The 22,240-nt window shown below is 44.2% G+C and overlaps 1 protein-coding gene across 9 annotated transcripts in view; it reads right to left on the bottom strand.

The window, feature by feature from the left end:
* Window positions 1-822: 822 nt before the first annotated feature.
* LOC106573594 (transcriptional repressor p66-alpha) overlaps window positions 823-22,240 on the bottom strand; it is a 43,203-nt gene continuing 21,785 nt past the window's right edge. For 2 of the 9 annotated variants that reach the window (XM_082962708.1, XM_082962710.1), the window contains exons 2-11: window positions 17,777-18,090; window positions 15,199-15,328; window positions 14,932-15,063; window positions 13,095-13,169; window positions 8,279-8,398; window positions 7,575-7,769; window positions 7,018-7,285; window positions 6,406-6,809; window positions 5,573-5,804; window positions 823-3,322 (exon numbers count right to left, since the gene is read on the bottom strand). In XM_082962708.1, coding sequence (XP_082818834.1) covers window positions 3,183-3,322; window positions 5,573-5,804; window positions 6,406-6,809; window positions 7,018-7,285; window positions 7,575-7,769; window positions 8,279-8,398; window positions 13,095-13,169; window positions 14,932-15,063; window positions 15,199-15,328; window positions 17,777-18,084 — 2,004 coding nt within the window. In that variant the 5' untranslated portion in view covers window positions 18,085-18,090 and the 3' untranslated portion in view covers window positions 823-3,182. Of the gene's footprint in view, window positions 3,323-5,572; window positions 5,805-6,405; window positions 6,810-7,017; window positions 7,286-7,574; window positions 7,770-8,278; window positions 8,399-13,094; window positions 13,170-14,931; window positions 15,064-15,198; window positions 15,329-16,192; window positions 17,681-17,776; window positions 18,091-18,740; window positions 18,996-22,240 lie in introns of those variants that run through there. The other 7 variants (XM_014148764.3, XM_082962707.1, XM_082962711.1 and 4 more) reach the window with 7 other exon arrangements.

The raw sequence follows: 22,240 nt of genomic DNA on the forward strand, positions 1-22,240 counted from the left end.
ATGCAACCACGCACAAATCTACACAGGCACAGCACCTCCTCACTTTTGAAACGCTCAGCTTCAAAATGTCAAGCAGGAAGACACAGGTATCTTCTCTTGAACCGAAGAGAGCGCGCGGCCTGTGACCTGAACGTCAACGCAATCAAGGGGGAAAGACACACTGCTTTGGAGAGGCATGACCAGACAACCGACGCAACCGCTCTAAACTGGCGCAGTACAATGCTGTGCTCGCCAAACCACTGGAGTTAAGAGAGGCCAGAGGGAGAATCATCTCTAGTCAAAGAGAAGCGTGGAAAAAATTAAGACGCACTTCCCTCTGACCAAACTCCATCTCAGCTGTACTTATGCCGAAGGTGGTCGACAGAATTGAGCGCAAAGGGCATCCAGAGGATTTTACGCACACATTTAACCTATTTTACGCACGCCTATGCAGTCTTCCTTTTGATGGGAAATTGACATTCTGCTGAATTGTAATTCATGCCGCGCTGCTGCACCTACGTCGATTGCCAAAATAGAAGCGTTGAGAGAACACAACTGTCATTTTCATGTTACGGCTTTGTCCCATATAGGCCCATCGTTTGAATTTAAGACTTAAACATCTGATCAATCTTCGGCAACTTCAATTGATGATGCATTTGAGTGCAATAAATACTTAATCCCTTGTGACATATGGATTTGAAAGGTCAGGCCAATAAATTGATCATGTTATAATAAACTACAAGGTGCAATCCAATACAAAAAAAGTGAACATTTCAAAAGTCAGCAAGTCATTCAAGTTAATATTACACACTTTATAACAATACACAAACCCCAGAATAAAAATGGGGTGAAAATTAGTTTTATTATTATTACTTGACAGAGCAGAGAAAAAAATCAAAAACAAATAAGAGCATTTCTTGTAAAAAAAAAAAAGTTCAGGGTTAGGTGCTATGCTCTAGTGTAAACAGTACTAGCACCCCTGTAAAACGGAATGGTGTTGGTTGTCAAACTGCAGCAGGCAGTATTCAGGACAGTAATGGCTGCTGCACCAGCAGCCTGGAACAGGTCATTGCTAGATGGATACAGCTTACGTGAAATTGACATCAAAAGTTGATTTGTATTTTTTGTATTTTCGCTAATCCTTTTCCTAACCTTAACCTAATTCTCCTAACCTGCTACGAAGTCATTTTTGGCCAATTCGCCAAATAAGCTGTAGCCGTTCTAGCCATAACCCCTGGAATACTGGCCAGGACAATCACCATCAGCCATCATGTTTCTGAGAGCAGGGCTCCAAGAGATTGACAAACAGGCAAATCTCAAATGACACCCTATATAGTTGAACACTTTTACCCACAGCTCTTTATTAAGTAGTTCACTATATGGAGAATGTGGTGTTATTAGAGATGCAAGCAAATGAATCCATCTGAAATCTGATCTAGGGGCAGCTATGAAAAAACAAGGTACCAAAATTATGATAATAGGTGATCAGACAGATAGCTTAAGGTTACAGAAAACAACATGGTTCATATGAAAATGTATTAATTAAGACTGTACTGTCTAAGGACACACACACTGCTATCAAAACATATCAGGAGAAAGCATGGACATTTGTAGGAAGAAAAATTTTTAAAAATGAATGTGGCTGCACAAGACATTTGAGATACAACCTAAAATGTAGCATTGTTGTTTGATCATTTCCTTTCAGATTCATTTCTACTAGGCCACTGAACTGTTGTGTAGTTCTGAACCATGTTGTTTTGATACAGAAGCGCAACCTCATAAGCCCTCATATACTGACACGGCCCTGTCTTATTCCTCCTGAGAGGGAGATTTGTCAGCGTGGTGCATTTTTCAACAGCTTCTCACCCTGTACTGCACCACCTATAAAAGTAAAATACCGCTGGCTTCTCCACCAGATGGGCTAACTAGCTAATTAAGGGACGTGACAACTCACACACTCACCTTTGTAAAAGAAAAGACTAAAAGTTTAATGTTGCTAGGGCTTCACATAACTACATTCTGAAAGCTGTCCAGCCATTTAGATCAGTGAGTGATCAGTGAGTGGGCGTGTAGGAACCGCTGGACACATGTAATCTAGAGTAGAGATCCATTGGAACTGAGGGCGTAAACAATATCTTAACTAACGACCCTACAGATACACCCAGAGACTGTATCTGCCTAGAAGAAAAGTAATGCACCACAACCGATGACTAAAAGCTAAATTATGTCAGAAGATCACGTCCCAGCCCCTCTCTTGCATTTCAGGAAAAAAAGCACATCCTGTCTTTATTTTAACGCCAAGGGTTAAAACAGAAGAAAGAAGGGATCCATTTGGGTGCAACAATTTCTTTGGAAGGTAACATTTTTTCAAAAACAGTCCTCCCACAATGTGTTCTGTGTTTGTACATACAGTATTAAGTCAGTTACTTCATGTTTTTTTCAGCTTAGAAAACAAGTCTAAAAAAATGTTTACACTAAACTATCAGATGTAAAACCACCTCAACAGTAATGTTACCTTTCAAACACAGACCTCCACGAGTCCAGTTCCAAAATAGTACAATCTCTCGACACAGGATATGATTTCAACATTCAACCATACAAAATAACCAGACACACTGTAGGCTTCTCAGTTCTGCACCACTGTCGGCTCAAAGAGGAGAGGCAGTCTGAATGTATAGATGTTTAGATTTATTTTCCAAGTCTTTTTATTATTTTGTTTTTGCAAAGCTGAAGCCATTTTCATATTCCGTGGTCGGTCGGTCGGTCGGTCGGTCAGTCAGTCAGTCAGTCAGGCCAGAGAGAGACCCGGTCCTGGCTCTTCTAGGTAGAAGGGGAAGGTGTGTTAACCGACCTGTCACCTGCAGAGCCAAAGATACTGCCTGGGACATCCATCCCTCTCAGTGCAAATGTGTGAAGATCAGGACTGACCACGGAGGACAGGGCAGAGGGGCACCAAAACTGTTTGAGAGAGATGAAATCCATGCAACCCCTTTGACCCATGGGATGTAGCATATCTCAGAGCCCTGTACTGTCCCAGTACTCCACAATGGAACTGAAGACTCCGGACATCAGAGGAAGATGGTGGGTATTGTTTTTATTTCATAGATCCAGAGTAGATCATCTGGTGTTGTTTTCCCAAGAGGATTCCATTGTTAAGGTTAATCATGAGAATGACTTATTCAGATTGATAATAAGTGGTGGTGTTATTTCCATGTGTTGGCTGTCTGGGAGATGGAGCGGGAGGGAATCATGTCCAGGAGGTACTCTCTCTGGCGCTCCAGGTTGGCTGAGGTGGTGGTCTTGTGGACAGACAGGCTGGGGTTCACATAGGCCATGGTCACACCTGAAGGGAGACAACAACCACAGCAGTAAGTATACAGGACAGGAACATGTTCATTAGGCCCAAACAGCAGACATCTCAAACACCCTGTACCATCAGTTAGCCTGTTATACAGCCAGACCCTGTACCATCAGTTAGCCTGTTATACAGCCATACCCTGTACCATCAGTTAGCCTGTTATACAGCCAGACCCTGTACCATCAGTTAGCCTGTCTGCAGGCTATACAGCCAGACCCTGTACCATCAGTTAGCCTGTCTGCAGGCTATACAGCCAGACCCTGTACCATCAGTTAGCCTGTTATACAGCCAGACCCTGTACCATCAGTTAGCCTGTTATACAGCCAGACCCTGTACCATCAGTTAGCCTGTTATACAGCCAGACCCTGTACCATCAGTTAGCCTGTTATACAGCCAGACCCTGTACCATCAGTTAGCCTGTTATACAGCCAAACCCTGTACCATCAGTTAGCCTGCTACACAGCCAGACCCTGTACCATCAGTTAGCCTGTCTGCAGGCTACACAGCCAGACCCTGTACCATCAGTTAGCCTGTTATACAGCCAGACCCTGTACCATCAGTTAGCCTGTTATACAGCCAGACCCTGTACCATCAGTTAGCCTGTTATACAGCCAGACCCTGTACCATCAGTTAGCCTGTTATACAGCCAGACCCTGTACCATCAGTTAGCCTGTTATACAGCCAGACCCTGTACCATCAGTTAGCCTGTTATACAGCCAGACCCTGTACCATCAGTTAGCCTGTTATACAGCCAGACCCTGTACCATCAGTTAGCCTGTTATACAGCCAGACCCTGTACCATCAGTTAGCCTGTTATACAGCCAGACCCTGTACCATCAGTTAGCCTGTTATACAGCCAGACCCTGTACCATCAGTTAGCCTGTTATACAGCCAAACCCTGTACCATCAGTTAGCCTGCTACACAGCCAGACCCTGTACCATCAGTTAGCCTGTCTGCAGGCTACACAGCCAGACCCTGTACCATCAGTTAGCCTGTTATACAGCCAGACCCTGTACCATCAGTTAGCCTGTTATACAGCCAGACCCTGTACCATCAGTTAGCCTGTTATACAGCCAGACCCTGTACCATCAGTTAGCCTGTTATACAGCCAGACCCTGTACCATCAGTTAGCCTGTTATACAGCCAGACCCTGTACCATCAGTTAGCCTGTTATACAGCCAGACCCTGTACCATCAGTTAGCCTGTTATACAGCCAGACCCTGTACCATCAGTTAGCCTGTTATACAGCCAGACCCTGTACCATCAGTTAGCCTGTTATACAGCCAGACCCTGTACCATCAGTTAGCCTGTCTGCAGGCTACACAGCCAGACCCTGTACCATCAGTTAGCCTGTCTGCAGGCTACACAGCCAGACCCTGTACCATCAGTTAGCCTGTCTGCAGGCTACACAGCCAGACCCTGTACCATCAGTTAGCCTGTCTGCAGGCTATACAGCCAGACCCTGTACCATCAGTTAGCCTGTCTGCAGGCTACACAGCCAGACCCTGTACCATCAGTTAGCCTGTCTGCAGGCTACACAGCCAGACCCTGTACCATCAGTTAGCTTGTCTGCAGGCTACACAGCCAGACCCTGTACCATCAGTTAGCTTGTCTGCAGGCTACACAGCCAGACCCTGTACCATCAGTTAGCTTGTCTGCAGGCTACACAGCCAGACCCTGTACCATCAGTTAGCTTGTCTGCGGGCTACACAGCCAGACCCTGTACCATCAGTTAGCTTGTCTGCGGGCTATACAGCCATAGCAGAATAAAAGGACAATTACATTTTAGTCACTTAGCCAGCGCAACTCAAAAAAGCAATTAGGGTTAAGTGCCTTGCTCAAGGGCACAGGTTTCTCACCTAATCAGCTCTGGGATTAGAACTAGCGATCTTTCAGTTTCTGGCCTAAGGCTTTTAACTGCTAGGCTGACTACCACCCAGCCTGTAGAAGACCCCGATGAATGAAACAATTCTACATTCTAACAATGAGTCTAACCCACCACCTGGTAATAACACAGGAAAGGAGAGCGAGAGAAGGGGACAGCTAGCTAATCTACATCTCAGACTGACTGTCACCACATTGAAGTAAAAACAAACCTTCCACAACCTGTAGTGACACACCAGGATGCATTTCAGGTCACTCGGTAGGGAGAGAATGGAGAGAGAGAAGAGAACAGATGCAGAGAGAAAGGAGATGAGGACAGGCTTGTCTCTGTCCTGTAGAGGATCATCTACCTGAGTTCCCGGTGGTCTGCTTCCTCCAGGCGTTGGGGTTGGCCAAGGGGTTACTGCTGCCGCTGCTGCCCTTTGTCCCCTGCGCCGGGCGCATGGCATGCTTACCTGGCCTGCTGACCAGCGAGGCTGCGGTCACAGCGTTCTGCAGCTGCTGAGAGGACGTGGAGAACGAGTGAGCGACACTGCGAGACCCCACCACCTGCTGCACACTACGGGACATCTGACCAGAGCTCTGTGAGAAGGGAGAAAACAGGAACGTTAGTAATTAACCAATGTGTTCATAGCTCAAAAAGTATGCCAGTTTTTTTCTTCTTCCAGGAATCAAAAAATGTACACCAAACAAGCTTCCCCTTCCGGAAGAGTTAGTAGTGAGAGTAAAATAATTTGCTTTTATATATACTTAATTATCAAAAGTATAATAATTTCAATTTTTTTTTACATTAAGCAAACCAGATGGTGCCATTTTCTTGTTTTTTATTTACGGATAACCAGGGGTAGAGTTCAACACTCAAACATTACAAATTAAGCATGTGTGTTTAGTGATCAGAGGCAGTAGGGATGACCACTGATGTTCTCTTGATATTAGGATATATTGATATATTGTGAATTAGGACATTTTACTTTCCTGCTAAGCATTTAAAATGTAACGAGTACTTTTTGGTTGAAGGGAAAATGTAAGGAGTAAAAAGTACATACTTTTTTTTAGGAATGTAGTGAAGTAAAAGTTGTTATAAATAGTAAAGTACAGATACCCAAAAAAACTACTTAAGTAGTACTTGAAAGTATTTTTACACCACTAGTGTGTAGCAGTTGTGTTGTGTCCCACTGCTGACCTGCTTGATGGAGGAGTGGTGGCGGGCCATAGGCGTGCCTCTATGTTGCTGGAGCTGGGCTCTCGCCTGCTTGTACTGTTGAGACACCAGCACATGCTGCTGCTCACTCTTCATCCTTGAGGAAGAAGAGGGCATTTTGGAGACGGGAGAGGCGGCCTGCTGGAGGATCCGCTGCTCTATCTCCTGCTCCTGCTGCAGGGCCTTGACGAAGGCCGCCTTAAGACGGTTGGTGTGCTGCGCCTTCAGGGCCTTCTTCAGGTTGGACGACATGCACTGGTCGCACAGGACGGGGCCGCTCTTCTCCGAGCGCCAGCGCGACGTGAAATCCGTCTTGCACTGGGCGCAGGTGTGCGGCTCCATGGGGATGGGGGTCACCGGGGCCACTGACTGACCCTGTTTCTTGCCTGAGAGTGAAATACCGAAAAATGACATGTCAGTATTATGTACCTTAGGCCAGTACTTTTCAAATAGAGAAAGGTGCTAGAATGAGAAGAACCCATGGCAGCCAACAAACAACTCACTGTAAGAGATTAGCTAAGACTACTACTACCACCATAAAGACCTTATGCTGACGCAAGGATTGAATATTTTTGAATAAAAGAATAAACCCACCCCGTCCCAGTGTGTCCAGCAGGTTCTGCACCACCTCCTCCAGGCCCATCAGGTAGATGAACTCGTTGTTGGCTGCTGACGGCAGGAAGTTGCGCTCGGGGGCGGGAGGTTTGGGAGGAGGGATCTCCAGCAGTGTCTTCTCCAGCTGCTTACGCAACGCCAGCTTGGCGGCCGCCTGGCGAGCGGCCGGGGACTCGTTGGCCTGGACCGTGGACATGCCACTGCCCATCCTGGCCTGAGACGTCACAGATGAGCCCTTCTGAGAACCCTGGGAAACAGAGACACACTCACTAGTCAGGATGAAATTAGATGAAGAAGTAGTGCTGTTGGGAGTCCAACACTGTGGGGATGCATTTCTGAAATGTGCTCTTTGGAAGAGGTCTTAATGTAAGATGCTGGCCAGTACGTTGGTGACCTGGCAGTAATGTAGTAATGTTTCTGACTGACCTGGGTGATAGAGTGTGTTCTGACCTGTGGTATGTTGACCAGTACGTTGGTGACCTGGCAGTAATGTAGTAATGTTTCTGACTGACCTGGGTGATAGAGTGTGTTCTGACCTGTGGTATGTTGACCAGGACGTTGGTGTTGGGGACATTGGCCACCCTGATAAGGCCCTGCTGGATGACCCTCTGGCCCTGCACCTGGACGTTGGGGACCGAGGCCCTGGGGGCCAGCAGCAGGGGAGGGGGGCCCGACCCAGAGTGCTGCTGCTGCCGCAAGGATGCGATCTGCTGGGGAGACACCGCAATGGGCTGACAACGTTACACACACACACACACACACACACACACACACAGGGCAGGACATAAGTGAGAGGGGAAGGGGGAAGTGGAGTCACACACAGGGAGAGGGACAGAGAGAGGAGAGGAGAGTGTAATGTTTACTGTTCATTTCTAGTTGATATTGTTTTGTCTTCTCACTTTTGTTAATTTCCCTTGCTTTGGCAATGTAAACACGTTTCCCATGCCCAAAGCCCATTGAGAGAAAATATGTCAATATCCATATCACTGTAAAATGAATTTACTGGAATAGACTGACAAGCGCACTGCGTGTAGAACCAACTAGTATTGTGCATTTAGTCTATTACTTAGAGAGTTCACTGCCAAGGAATAATGTGTTTTACAGCATGATAGTAGCAGAAAAACGTATTATGAAAAAATACACTGATCATACAGAGAATGTAGAATTCATATTAATAATTCACATTGCACAAGACAACAATAAAATAAGTTTAAACAATAAGCACCAGAGCATAAATTACCTGTGCCCCTCTGACGAGGGGTGGCATGACAGTCTGGGAGTTCTGTTTGGACGGGACGTGCTGCCCACCCCGGACTAATGGAGGAGGGATCACTATGCCTGAGCTACGGCCTGACGACACCTGGACACAAAACGACACCAGGGTTTAAACTTTACACAACCAAATCAAATTTTATTGATAGCATACACAAACATTTAGCAGATGTAATTGCGGGTGAAGCGATATGCTTGTGTTCCAACTGTGCAGAAATATCGAACAATACCCATTTACACAAGTAAAAGAATGGAATTAAGAAATATTAGGACGAGCAATATCGGAGTCCAAAGTGCGTGCGCGCGTGCGCGTGCGTGCGTGCGGGTGTGTGTATACATACAGTACCAGTCAAAGTTTGGACACCTACTCATTCAAGGGTTTTTCTTTATTTTTACATTGTAGAATAAGTGACATCAAAATGATGAAATAACACATGGAATCGTGTAGTAACAAAAACATGTTTTTCAAATCAAAATATGTTATAATTTACATTCTTCAAAGTAGCCACCCTTTGCCTTGATGACAGCGTTGCACACTCTTGGCATTCTCTCAACCAGCTTCACCTGGAATGCTTTTCCAACAGTCTTGAAGGTGTTCCCACATATGCTGAGCACTTGTGGGCTGCTTTTCCTTCACTCTGCAGTCCTACTCATCCCAATTGGGTTGAGGTCAGGTGATTGTGGAGGCCAGGTCATCTGATGCAGCACTCCATCACTCTACTTCTTGGTCAAATAGCCCTTACACAACCTGGAGGTGTGTTGGCTATTTGTCCTGTTGAAAAACAAATGATAGTCTCCCACTAAGTCCAAACCAGATGGGATGGCGTATCACTGCAGAATGCTGTTGTAGCCATGCTGGATAAATGTGCCTTAAAATTCTAAATAAAATCACAGACAGTGTCACCAGCAAAGTACCTCCACACCATCACATCTCCTTCATGCTTCACGGTGGGAACCACACATGGAGATCATCCGTTCACCTACTCTTCGTCTGACAAAGACACGGTGGTTGGAACCAAAAATCTCCAATTTGGACTCATCAGACCAAAGGACAGATTTCCACCGGTCTAATGTCCATTGCTCGTGTTTCTCGGCCCAAGCAAGTCTCTTCTTATTATTTGTGTCCTTTAGTAGTGGTTTCTTTGCAGCAATTCGACCATGAAGGCCTGATTCACGGAGTCTCCTCTGAACAGTTGATGTTGAGATGTGTCTGTTACTTGAACTCTGAAGAATTTATTTGAGCTGCAATTTCTGAGGCTGGTAACTAATAAACTCTGCAGCAGAGGTAACTCTGGGTCTTCCTTTCCTGTGGCGGTCCTCAAGAGAGGCAGTTTCATCATAGTGCTTGATGGTTTTTGCGACTGCACTTGAAGAAACTTTCAAAGTTCTTAATTTTCCGGATTGACTGGCCTTCATGTCTTAAAGTAATGATGGACTGTCGTTTCTCTTTGCTTATTTATCTATCTGGTATTTGACCAAATAGAGCTATCTTCCTTATACCACCCTACCTTTTCACAACACGACTGATCGGCTCAAACACATTGAGGAAAGAAATTCCACAAATTAACTTTTAACAAGACACATGTTAATTGAAATGCATTCCAGGTGACTACCTCATGAAGCCGGTTGAGAGAATGCCAAGTGTGCAAAGCTGTCATCAAGGCAAAGGGTGGCTACTTTGAAGACTCTCAAATATATTTTGATTTGTTTAACACTTTTTTCAGTTACTACATGATTCCATATGTGTTATTTCATAGTTTTGATGTCTTCACTTCACTACTACAATGTAGAAAATAGTAACAATAAAGAAAAACCCTGGAATGAGTAGGTGTGCCAAACTTTTGACTGGTACCGTATATATAGATATATGATCGGATGTATAAGCATTATGGACAGTATATTGATAGAAAATGCAGTATATCTGAAGAATATGTAGGATAGAATAGTATATATACAGAAATAGTTGAATGGTATAGGCCTTGACTAGAATAATGTATATACATAGATGAAATGGGTAAAACAGTATGTAAACATTATTAAAGTGACCACATGAACAACCCATACTATCAGGGTTGACTCCTAACGCAAGATCCACATGTAATTCAGACTTTTAGGTAAATCATGATTTAATGGAAATTAGATTTGACCATGAAAGTATCTTGTGATGATACCACATGATCACTGTTGACATTTGCTGGCAAGTGGCCAGTCCCTTTCACATCATAATCAATCATTCTGTCAAGAGATATCAGGTAGAGGCAAAACAGAGCCATGTCACATCAGCTGTAGTGTCCCAGCAAGATGCAAGTGATTACTTCTGACAGCACGGTTGAACAGACACACTGATAACAAGCTAGTACAGAGAGCTTGAATGTTCTTAGTGGTTGAATGGATACACTGATATACAATTAATGTGCTGTACATCCCTCCCTTTGCTTATTAAAGCAATAAGGCACGAGGGAGTGTGGTATATGGCCAATATGCCACGCCTAAGGGCTGTTCTTATGCACAACCCTTAGTCGTGGTATATTGGCCATATACCACAAGCTCCCGTGACGCCTTATTGCTATTATAAACTGGATACCAATGTAATTAGGGCAGTAAAAATACATGTTTTGTCATACCCGTGGTATACTGTCTGATATACCATGGCTTCCAGCCAATCAGCATTCAAGCTCGAACCACACAGTTTATAGATAGATATATCCCCTCTGTAAATTGTATATTCCGACTGTAATCAGCCTATACTCCAGAGTTATCCTCTATGGGCTAGGCGGGACGAATTCGTCCCACCTACGTAACAGCCACTTGAAGCCTGTGGCGTGATTTTCAAAACCTTAAAAATCCTATTACTTCAATTTCTCAAACATATGACTATTTTACAGCTATTTAAAGACAAGACTCTCGTTAATCTAACCACACTGTCCGATTTCAAAAAGGCTTTACAACGAAAGCAAAACATTAGATTATGTCAGCAGAGTACCAAGCCAGAAATAATCAGACACCCATTTTTCAAGCTAGCATATAATGTCACAAAAACCCAGAAGACAGCTAAATGCAGCACTCACCTTTGATGATCTTCATCAGATGACAACCCTAGGACATTATGTTATACAATACATGCATGTTTTGTTCAATCAAGTTCATATTTATATCAAAAAACAGCTTTTTACATTAGCATGTGACGTTCAGAACTAGCATACCCCCCGCAAACTTCCGGGGAATTCGCTAACATTTTACTAAATTACTCACGATAAACGTTCACAAAAAGCATAACAATTATTTTAAGAATTATAGATACAGAACTCCTCTATGCACTCGATATGTCCGATTTTAAAATAGCTTTTTGGTGAAAGCACATTTTGCAATATTCTAAGTACATAGCATCACGGGCTAGCTATTTAGACACCCGGCAAGTTTAACACTCACCAATATCAGCTTTACTATTATAAAAGTTTGATTACCTTTTGTTGTCTTCGTCAGAATGCACTCCCAGGACTGCTACTTCAATAACAAATGTTGGTTTGGTCCAAAATAATCCATCGTTATATCCGAATAGCGGCGTTTTGTTCGTGCGTCCCAGACACTATCTGAAATGGTAAATCAGGGTCGCGCGCATGGCGCAATTCGTGACAAAAAAAATCTAAATATTCCATTACCGTACTTCGAAGCATGTCAACCGCTGTTTAAAATCAATTTTTATGCCATTTTTCTCGTAGAAAAGCGATAATATTCCGACCGGGAATGTCCATTTAGCTAAACTGAGGAAAGTAAACAAAGCTTTCGGTCGACGCGGGCACGAGCCTGAGTCTCACAGTACTGTAACCAGCCACTACCCAAACGCCCTACTTTTTTTCAGCCAGAGCCTGCAAAGCCACGATTCAGCTTTTTGCCGCCTTCTGAGACCCTATGGCAGCCGTAGGAAGTGTCACGGGACAGCTAAGATCCTCACTCTTCAATAAACAGAGACAAGAAGAACGACACCTTGTCAGACAGGCCACTTCCTGCCTGAAACCTTGTCAGGTTTTTGCCTGCCAAATGAGTTCTGTTATACTCACAGACACCATTCAAACAGTTTTAGAAACTTTAGGGTGTTTTCTATCCATGTGTAATAAGTATATGCATATTCTAGTTACTGGGTAGGAGTGGTAACCAGATTAAATCGGGTACGTTTTTTATCCAGCCGTGTCAATACTGCCCCCTATCCTAAACAGGTTATGTTCAGAGAGAGAGTTTATTAGTCACATGCACAGGGTTGCAAATGTGAATGCAGGGTACAATGAAAATCTTTGCTTCAAGCTCCAACAGTGCAGGTCAAAGGGAAGTGAATGAAACAGTAAAATAAATAATAATAACATACATATTTACAACTAACATGATAAATTACCATTGGGGTGGGGGCAGTGAAAATGTCAGTTGAGGGGGGTGGGAATGTCTATAGGGGGGGATGGGTAGGAAGTCCAGGAGGGGGACAGGGGGAGCAGTGGTCTGACTAGTGGTGGCTATTCAGCATGATAAATGTCCATTGGGTGGGGGCAGGGTAAATGTCCATTGGGTGGGGGCAGGGTAAATGTCCATTGAGGTGGATATTGTATATATTCTGTATGATGTTCAAGTAGACTCGTGTCTCTATTCTGTTTGTATATTGTCTATTGCTGGCAGCACCACACTAAGGCAAATTCTGGGTATGTGTAAAAAAAAAAAAAAAAAAAAGGTGATCCTGATAATAGCAGTAATGTAATGACTTGTATAGTATAGTGGCGGTGAGCAGTAGCTGTCTGTACCTGTAGTGGTCCTTTGCCTGATGCAATGCTGCCTCTGACCAGAGGTGGAGGAGTGGCCACAGAGCCAGAGGTTGGCTGGAGAACAGAGGGAGAGAGAGAGAGTGAGTGAAAGAGAGAAGGGAAAGAGTGAGTGAAACCAGACAATTGATGGCAAGCTTTGTGCGTGTGAGTGTGCGTGCTTGCATACGTGTGTGAGTATGTGTGCGCATGCATGCGTGTGTGTGCATACAGTGCATTTGGAAAGTATTCAGACCCCTTGACCTTTTCCACTTTTTGTTACGTTACAGCCTAATTCTAAAATTGATTAGATTGATGAGGGGGAAAAAACAATTTACACACAATACCGCATAATGACAAAGCAAAAACAGGTTTTTAGAAATGTTTGCACATTTATAAAATAAAACAAACCAAAATAACATTTACAGAAGTATCCAGACCCTTTACTCAGTACTTTGTTGAAACACCTTTGGCAGCAATTACAGCCTCGAGTCTTCTTGGGTATGACACATAAGCTTGGCACACCTGTATTTGGGGAGTTTCTCCCATTCTTCTCTGCAGATCCTCTCAAGCATTGTCAGGTTGGATGGGGAGCGTTGCTGCACAGCTATCTTCAGGTCTCTCCAGAGATGTTCGATCGGGTTCAAGTATGAGCTCTAGCTGGGCCACTCAAGGACATTCAGAGACTTGTCCCGAAGCCACTCCTGCATTGTCTTGGCTGTGTGCTTAGGGTCGTTGTCCTGTTGGAAGGTGAACCTTCACCCCGTCTGAGGTCCTGAGCAGGTTGTCATCAAGAATCTCTGTACTTTGCTCTGTTCATCTTTGTCTCGATCCTGACTCGTCTCCCAGCCCCTGCCACTGAAAAACATCCCCACAGCATAATGCTGCCACCACCATGCTTCACTGTAGGGATGGTGCCAGGTTTTCTCCATACGTGACGCTTAGCATTCAGGCCAAAGAGTTCAATCTTGGTTTCATCAGACCAGAGAATCTTGTTTCTCATGGTCTGAGTCTTTAGGTGCCTTTTGGTAAACTACAAGAGGGCTGTCATTTGCCTTTTACTCAGAAGTGGCTTCCGTCTGGTCACCATAAAGGCCTGATTGGTGGAGTGCTGCAGAAATGGTTGTCCTTCTGGAAGGTTCTCCCATCTCCACAAAGGAACTCTGGAGCTCTGTCAGAGTTCTTGGTCACCTCCCTGACCAAGGCCCTTCTCCCCCGATTGCTCAGTTTGGCCGGGCGGCCTGTTAGGAAGAGTATGGTGGTTCCAAACTTCTTCCATTTAAGAATGATGGAGGCCAATGTGTTCTTGGGGACCTTCAATGCTGTAGAACTTTTTTGGTACCCTTCCCCAGATCTGGGCCTAGACACAATCCTGTCTCGGAGCTCTACGGACAATTCCTTCAACCTCATGGCTTGGTTTTTGCTCTGACATGCACTGTCAACTGTGGGACCTTATATAGACAGGTGTGTGCCTTTCCAAATCATGTCCAATCAATTGAATTTACTACAGGTGGACTCCAATGAAGTTGTAAAAACCTCTCAAGGATGATCAATGGAAACAGGATGCACCTGAGCTCAATTACGAGTCTCATAGCAAAGGGTCTGAATACTTATGTAAATAAGGTATTTTTGTTTTTTAATACATTTGGAAAAATGTCTAAAAACCAATTCTGGCTTTGTCATTATGCGGTATTGTGTGTAGATTGATGAGGGGAAAAAATGAATGTAATTCATTTTAGAATAAGGCTATAACATAAGAACATTTTGAAAAAGTAAAGGGGTCTGAATACTTTCTGAATGCACTGTATGTGTGTGTACGTGTGTGTGTTTGTTTAGATACCTTCTGTACAGTGCTCTCCTTCTGGATCTGGCTGTGTCGTAGTTTCTTCAGCAGCACCAGCTTAGCCTCCTGTAGTCTCAGCTCCTCCTTCAACTGTTTGATGATGCGCTCCCTCTCATCTGGGCTGCTCTTCTACACAAGGGAAGACAGCAGGGGATCATACACACAATTACATTAGAATTGATTTGCATCCATGATGGATGAAGACACAAAGAGAAGAGTCGTTCTCTGTGTGCGTGTGTGGTGTGTGTGTGTGTGTGTTCGTACCCTGAGCAGGTCAGTGTCTGTCTTTCTGTAGTAGTTCAGGCCGTTCATGACGGGGATGGACAGCTCGTTGTCTGACAGCACTATGACATCATTGTTTGGTGACAGGGGCTGCCTCTCTTTCTTTACGTCACTGAGAGAAGAGAGAAAAACAAAAACGAAATAACTAAAGTCGACTTTACTAGTAGGAAAAAATAAGACCTGGAAAGCAAAGATGATATGGAAAGCCAAACCCCCTCTCCTCACACAAATTAATTTTTGCGTGATCATACAACACTCATGAATCATATTTCAAATGATGGCCACAATGGCCAGTATGCAAACAGACAGAATCAGCATTCGTCCAGTAGAGGGCGGTAAATGATAACTTTTCAGTGATCTACGAGTGAGTGGATAGTGTTGGGACACCCAAGTCGATCTGAGATTCATAGACCCATCATAGTGGAGTGGGAGCTCTGTTCACAGCCCGGTCTGAATAAGAGCCTTCCTCTTCATATCTTTTCACTGGTATGGTAGTGTCAGAAACTTGGGCCAAAAGTAGTGAGTTTATGACCAAGTTGTAGGCCCAGCCTGGGAGATTACATCTGGCCTCATTGCTTCCTCCGTGGCTGTAGCTAGCTGTTGTTTCCTCCAGCCTGAGGAGGACAAAGGGGAGCAGCGGTATGTAGTGTGGAGCCTGTGACAGAGAGGCCGACGGAGATGGAATGCTCGCTCCCCACCCCCCCCCCAGCGACACAGCAGGCGTCCCGCTCGTACCCTGTGGGTGGGGGGGGTTGGTGAATGTGTGGGGGGCATGTTGACTCTTGGTAGGGACAGTAGCTGTGCCTGAGGCCCGGTACGTCAGGGCCCCACCCCTCCCAGCTGCTGACACCAGAGTCGCAGAGCAGAGGCCTACAGGACACATTGGAGGGGAAAGCGAGAGGGGTGGGGGAGGGGAGAGGGGAACGTGGCTAGGACCCAGCCTATTGTATACACTCTCACTCACTCATTTACTGACCGTGTGTCTTGGGCTACGGTGCAGAGGGTAGGGCACAGTCTCCCTGGCTGCTGCAAAACATCCCAGATCCCTACTGTGGTAACAGGGCTGAGGCCTGGTTCAGTTTAGAGGGGAGGCAGGGGAAATACAGTAGCTATGATTCACAGTCACACCATGCACAGCTGGTTATACAGGGGCCATGTAAAGCAATGGACCACGTTGGGCAAAGAGTAAACTGATGGATAGGGAGGCCCCCCAGACACACACACAGTGACCTAACCAGGAGAAACTCTTAGCAATGGGCAAAGTGAGGGTTATTATCTGTGGTGACAAGGCGATCTCCTCCACCCTGAAAGCTGATTAGACAAGTATAAACAAAAGCCACGTACCTGGTTACATAAGATCCAGAGCCCCACTGCTTCTGTTTCTACTAGCTACTGCTTCTCTGAAATACTCCACAGTATTGACTTCCACTGAATTAGTAAACTCGTGGGAGCAAAGTATCAGGTAGAACAAGTGCATTCCTTCAAACCACTACTCGTGAAACTGGACAAAAACGTCATCAACAGTTCTCTCTTGCTAGTCTATTAAGGTCTATCTGGCCAAAAGTGTTTTTTTAATATATTTATAATTCAATGACAGTGGAATGCAATGCTTATTCTAGCCTTCGCACCCTGTTAATGAAAACAGTTGGATCAAAATGCTACATCTCCTCTACAGCGCAAACACTACAAGTTCAATAAAAATAAAAACCGTTGAAACTTGAGCGGTACAGGCTTAGGGTGATGCAAAGGAGACATGGGCAAACTTCTGCAGTACATAAAAGGTCCTTCCTTGGAAGCTAGCTTCCTTTCTCACTACTGCCCTCACTCACCTCTAGTGTATATTAATCACTCTACCGAGTGAAGATAACACGTGACATCAGGCATTTCCCTGCCCTGGTCATGTGACACACCCACCCAACAACAGCCCCTCCTTCCCCCAACTGCTCCCTCCAATCTCCAATGTGGAAACCATGGCAACGGCCAGCTGGAACCAGTTTGTGACAGTTTGTGACCTTCATTTTGTGTGAAGTGAGGCAGAGTTCAGGTGCTGGAGAAAATGGAGGCAGTCAGCCGGAGCCTCAAACTTTTCAAAATGGGGGCAGGCCACCCAGAACCGAGGGAGTACAGACATGTACTTCCTGTGTGAGAAGACCACTCGCTAGCTAGTGCAGACAGTAGTTCAAACACACACACAGTAGTTGTCAAGCAAATGTCCCTTCCCAGACAAAACAAAGCAGTAGAATAATCTAATCACCTAAATAGACCCTGTACAGACTCAGAGACAATCCATCATATTGTAAACATGCACCACAGGCCAGATGGGAAAAATAACATTTTAGAGCAACATTCGAAAATGAAATCTAAATCCAGAGTGTGACGGTAATACTATTAACAAAAAGAGACAGTGTCTGAGGGTACCACAGTTCAGTTAGGACTGGTTCAAATTTACAGCCAGACAGAGTGTAGGCTACCACAGGTGTGTGTGTGTGTGTGTGTGTGTGTGTGTGTGTGTGTGTGTGTGTGTGTGTGTGTGTGTGTGTGTGTAATCAGTTTGTTTCACCTCTTGGATGTGCTCATATCTACAGGCCTGTCCCCGGTCTGCACCTCCACTTTGATGGTAGCCTTAACCTCACCGGTCTTCAGGATGCTCATGCTGGCCACCTTGGCTGTCTGCTCAGTCTTCACCACATCTCCTCCTCCACCCACAGCCACTAGAGCTATAGGTCCATCTGCTGCAGGTAGCAGGTCACAGTTCTCCAGCTTTACCTTCTTACTGTCCAGCTCCCCTCCAGGGCTGCCAGGGGCCACCACGTCCCTCTCCAGGGCCCGCTTCCGGCTGCGCGTCTGACGCACCGCCTCCTCCGACATCACTGCCTGGGACAGAGAGACGGGGGTTAGAGATATAAACACATAGGTCAGTGTCTGGACAGCATAGTTTTAGTGATGACGCACTGCCTCAAAATGAGTTGGAAGTTTAACACGCTGATAATGAGGAGTGTGGTCATACAATACAAACAATGAAAACAGCACAAATCAAACCTAAATGCCCACCAGGGCACCATATCAGTGGAGTGTGGACTGTAGTAGCAGGCCGGGTATTAATTCCTCCAGCTGTACTGGGGAGGGGGGCTCTCTGTCTGACTGCAACCTGTCTCTGAGTGCCTGTTCCCCAGATGCTGACCCAATTCCTCCCTCATTACCATAATAGAGGATGGAGAAGGGAGACCCACTCAGCTCAAACACCAGCTTCACCCACAACTATTACACCGCACAACACCATGGATAAAGTTATCACTCAAACAGACATGCAAATATCTCACAGACACACAAACGCAGGTTATGAATTGAAACAAGAATCAGAGTTCAGTGTGACCTCGAAAGTGTGTGCGTTCTGGACTAGAGTTGAGGTACACTCAGGGAGACCTACTCTTATCTCCTTTCAAACATTCTGACTTTTAAATATAATTGCCTCATCTCTCCCCTTATAGAGGTTCTAAACAATCATTGGGGCAGCCACTGTATACCTGTGTACACACTTCTCCCATCAGAACAAGAAAGCTGCTGACTCAAGGTCTTTTTCATCCACTGTGACATCAGAGCAGAGCTCCACATGACCCTTCCCAAGATTCCATAGGAGACATAAAGCACTTCCCTGAGAACCAGTTTAAACCGGTCTGTGGTTTTAATCCCTGGAGAGACCAACTGGCAGCGGGAGAGGCCACAGCCGCCTGCAACTGTGGGAGGGAGACAGCGTCGCCTGGATTCCAAAACACAAATGCCTGCCAGAGAAAAGGCCACTGAAACTTTTACACAGACATCTGAAGAACACAAAAAAATCTACATCACTGAATCGATCACCATCAATAGGAATCCATGTAGCCTATATAAAGTCGAATGGAAAATGTGAGATTGTAACTTTATTTTGGTGATCCAACCATTTAAAACACTGATTGCCAATGATCATCGCACCGAAGCAATACGGACTCATTCAGAAAAACAGAATAGTACCCACTCAGTTGGGGTCTTAATGTTGGGAGTTAGAATAGTAGAATAGACAAGGTGCAATTTCGAAATGTTATTGTGCATCAGCAGTTTCTCTTTTTATGTCAGTCATTGACAGTCACTCATTTAGCCCATGTCAGCTAAACATGTTTAATCTAAACTTGTAATCATGGTCGAATTACCAACCGGGGGAGGGGGGGGGGGGGGGGGTTCCCCATTGATTTTATTAATCACACTCACTCAGATATCATTAAAACCATAATTTCTCTCCACCCTATTCCAAAATGGCTCGAATTGCAGGAAATTAGTTATACAATTCATTTTTTTAATTATATCCGCCCCATGGCAAAATGTGTAGAATTGTAGCCAACTTGCTTTAAAAATGCAAAATGTTCTCTACGGCCCATGGCAAAATGAGTAGAATTGCAGGAAATTAACTTTAAAACTAAAGAAATGTCACTCTGCTGTCAAGAGGGGGGCCGCTAAAATGTTTTGCACAGAAGTTAACAAACTTGAATAATGTGACATAGCATGTACAAATGTTGAAACTGTTCGCAAAACAATGTCGATACAGGCTAGAACACTTTACAATGCAAGAAGATACCGGTAACTTCCAGCTTTGTAGCTCAACTTTCCTTGCTATGCTAGCTGACAGTGAAAGCTAACATCAATTGACTACCCTAGTACTTTGTTTAGGATAATATGCAAACCATAACACAAAATATGCTGATTTTAAAGATGATTGCCACCAAAAACTCTCTCCCAAAGAGTATCTATTGCCTCAGCGAATTGACTATGCTCTGTTAATGATGTCATTACTGGTTAAAGAGACAGCAAACATTTTTATAAAAAGCAGCTACTTCTATCAAATTGATTGTATAATTGATTCATTCATGCAAACATGGCAGTCTCTGAAAAATGTTACCATAACAAAATTAGAATGTAATGATATTGAACTCAAAAAGATGCCCAACGGTTGAACAGAGCAGTGGCTGAGTTTCTCTGTCTGGGTCAAGTGCCATTCTGTGACTTTAGCTAATAGGCCTTTTTTTGCAGTGATATTGTTTCGGTATCGTTTTTGTATCAAGTATCGTGATGGTATCGATTATTGTGATAGTAAACCTGGTATCGAAGTCAAAATTCTGGTATCGTGACAACACTACTTAGGGCCCCCAAAAGGCTTCGGCTGGCTCTGACTGCATGTGTAGCAGGGTTTCTATTAGCCGGTAATAGCCGGCTTTTGGCAACAACAAAACATTTAAAATTAAAGCTGATAAATAAAATTGGCACCGGCCAATTGTCAGGGAGAAAAAAATATCCCATTGCAAAATGCTGCTTTTTTTGTTGTTGCCTATTCATTGATGAAAATAGTCAATGTAAATACATATGACCGGTCATGCTTATCGGTGTATGGGATCATTTGCATAATTTTGTGGAATTAAATTGGTGCGTGTGTATTTTCGTTAGTCGTTATTATTCTTATTTATCACCCGTGCACAGCATACAGATACAGACCCTAGCTTAAGCTAAAAATATGTCAGACAACGTGAAAGCTGCTGCTACAGCGTCTGTTGCTGCTGGAGTGAAACGTGCTTTTAAATCAAATCGTACTTGTCACATTCAGCGAAAACAACAGGTGAAATGCTTACTTACGAACCCTTTCCCAACAACAGAGTTAAAAAACAGGAAAAAATACATCTCAAATTTGCACACAAAAAAATCAATAGTAACACAAAATATTTAGGCTATTTACAAGGACTACCGGTACATTTACATATTACTCATTTAGCAGATGCTCTTATCCAGAGCGACTTACAGTAGTGAATGCATACATTTCATACATGCATTTTTTTTTGTACTGGCCCCCCGTGGGAATCGAACCCACAATCCTGGCGTTGCACACACCATGCTCTACCAACTGAGCCACAGGGTACTGAACCACCGGTACTGAGTCAATGTGCAAGGGTACGAGGTAGTTGAGGTAATATGTTTTATAAGCCCAATCATTGCCTAATATCAAAAACAGTTTTCATAGCCATCATTAAAAAAGAGCTACCATCTTTATTTCTCAACAGACAACTGAAGTGCACTTCCCATTCCAGTGCATATAACGGTAGGCAGGCTTCAGCGCGTCACACACCACTTTGCAATGAGCTGGAGGCAGTATGCATTTTGAAAACATATTTAATTGTTTGAAACCTGAACGTTTTACTACATATCTTGAGGTATCTTTACATCACTTCAAAGTAGCCTAGCCAAAATACGCCCAAACGTGAAATCAATTTTATAAAGACTACCATATGCCATTGAAACCAGTAGCCCATTTCCCTCAATTTCTATAATTGTCCAGTAGCCAAAAGGCACAATCCTAATCATATTAGCAACCCATGCTAGTTGTTGAATCTTTAGATGTTCCCGGATATTTTCATCTCTGTGTCAAAAAACCTCTCCCATGTGCGGTGCGCTTCTGACAAGTGTTTTTCCACTAACAGCATTATGGAACGAACATTCAAACACATTGCCTACTGCCTTGTGCGAATTGCTGCGCTTATAATGTGGAGAAATAATAGTTAATCAACATTAAGCTAAAACGTTCTGATCTGCTGCATCAGCCTCGTTTCAAAAAATATATTTAAAAAAATGGATGTAGCGTAGGCCTACCGGTTGTATGAATTTGGGATCTACCATTCCACAACTGTCCCAGAGTCTGTTTGGAATAGGCCGTTTCTTTCTCACAGAACGACAAGCTGACCAATAGAATTGGTACACTTTTCTTCTATGGGGATAGTAGATTGACAGAGTAGTGATTTTGCTGTTCATTACTTGTCTTGTTGGCTGAGGAAAAGTAAAATGTGGACATTTATTCCAATATCTTCAAACGCAAAGCGGAATTCCGTAAGGATGCACCTCGTTGCATGTTGCAAATGTGAGTTCTGTCATTCTGAGCACCGTGGATGGACGCCCTACACAAACCCAATGCATATGGGTCCGGTAAATTTCTCAAATGTCCAGTAAATTAAAA

The sequence above is a fragment of the Salmo salar genome, chromosome 16 (genome assembly GCF_965601325.2).
Source record: "Salmo salar chromosome 16, fSalSal1, whole genome shotgun sequence".
Taxonomy (NCBI): Eukaryota; Metazoa; Chordata; class Actinopteri; order Salmoniformes; family Salmonidae; genus Salmo; species Salmo salar.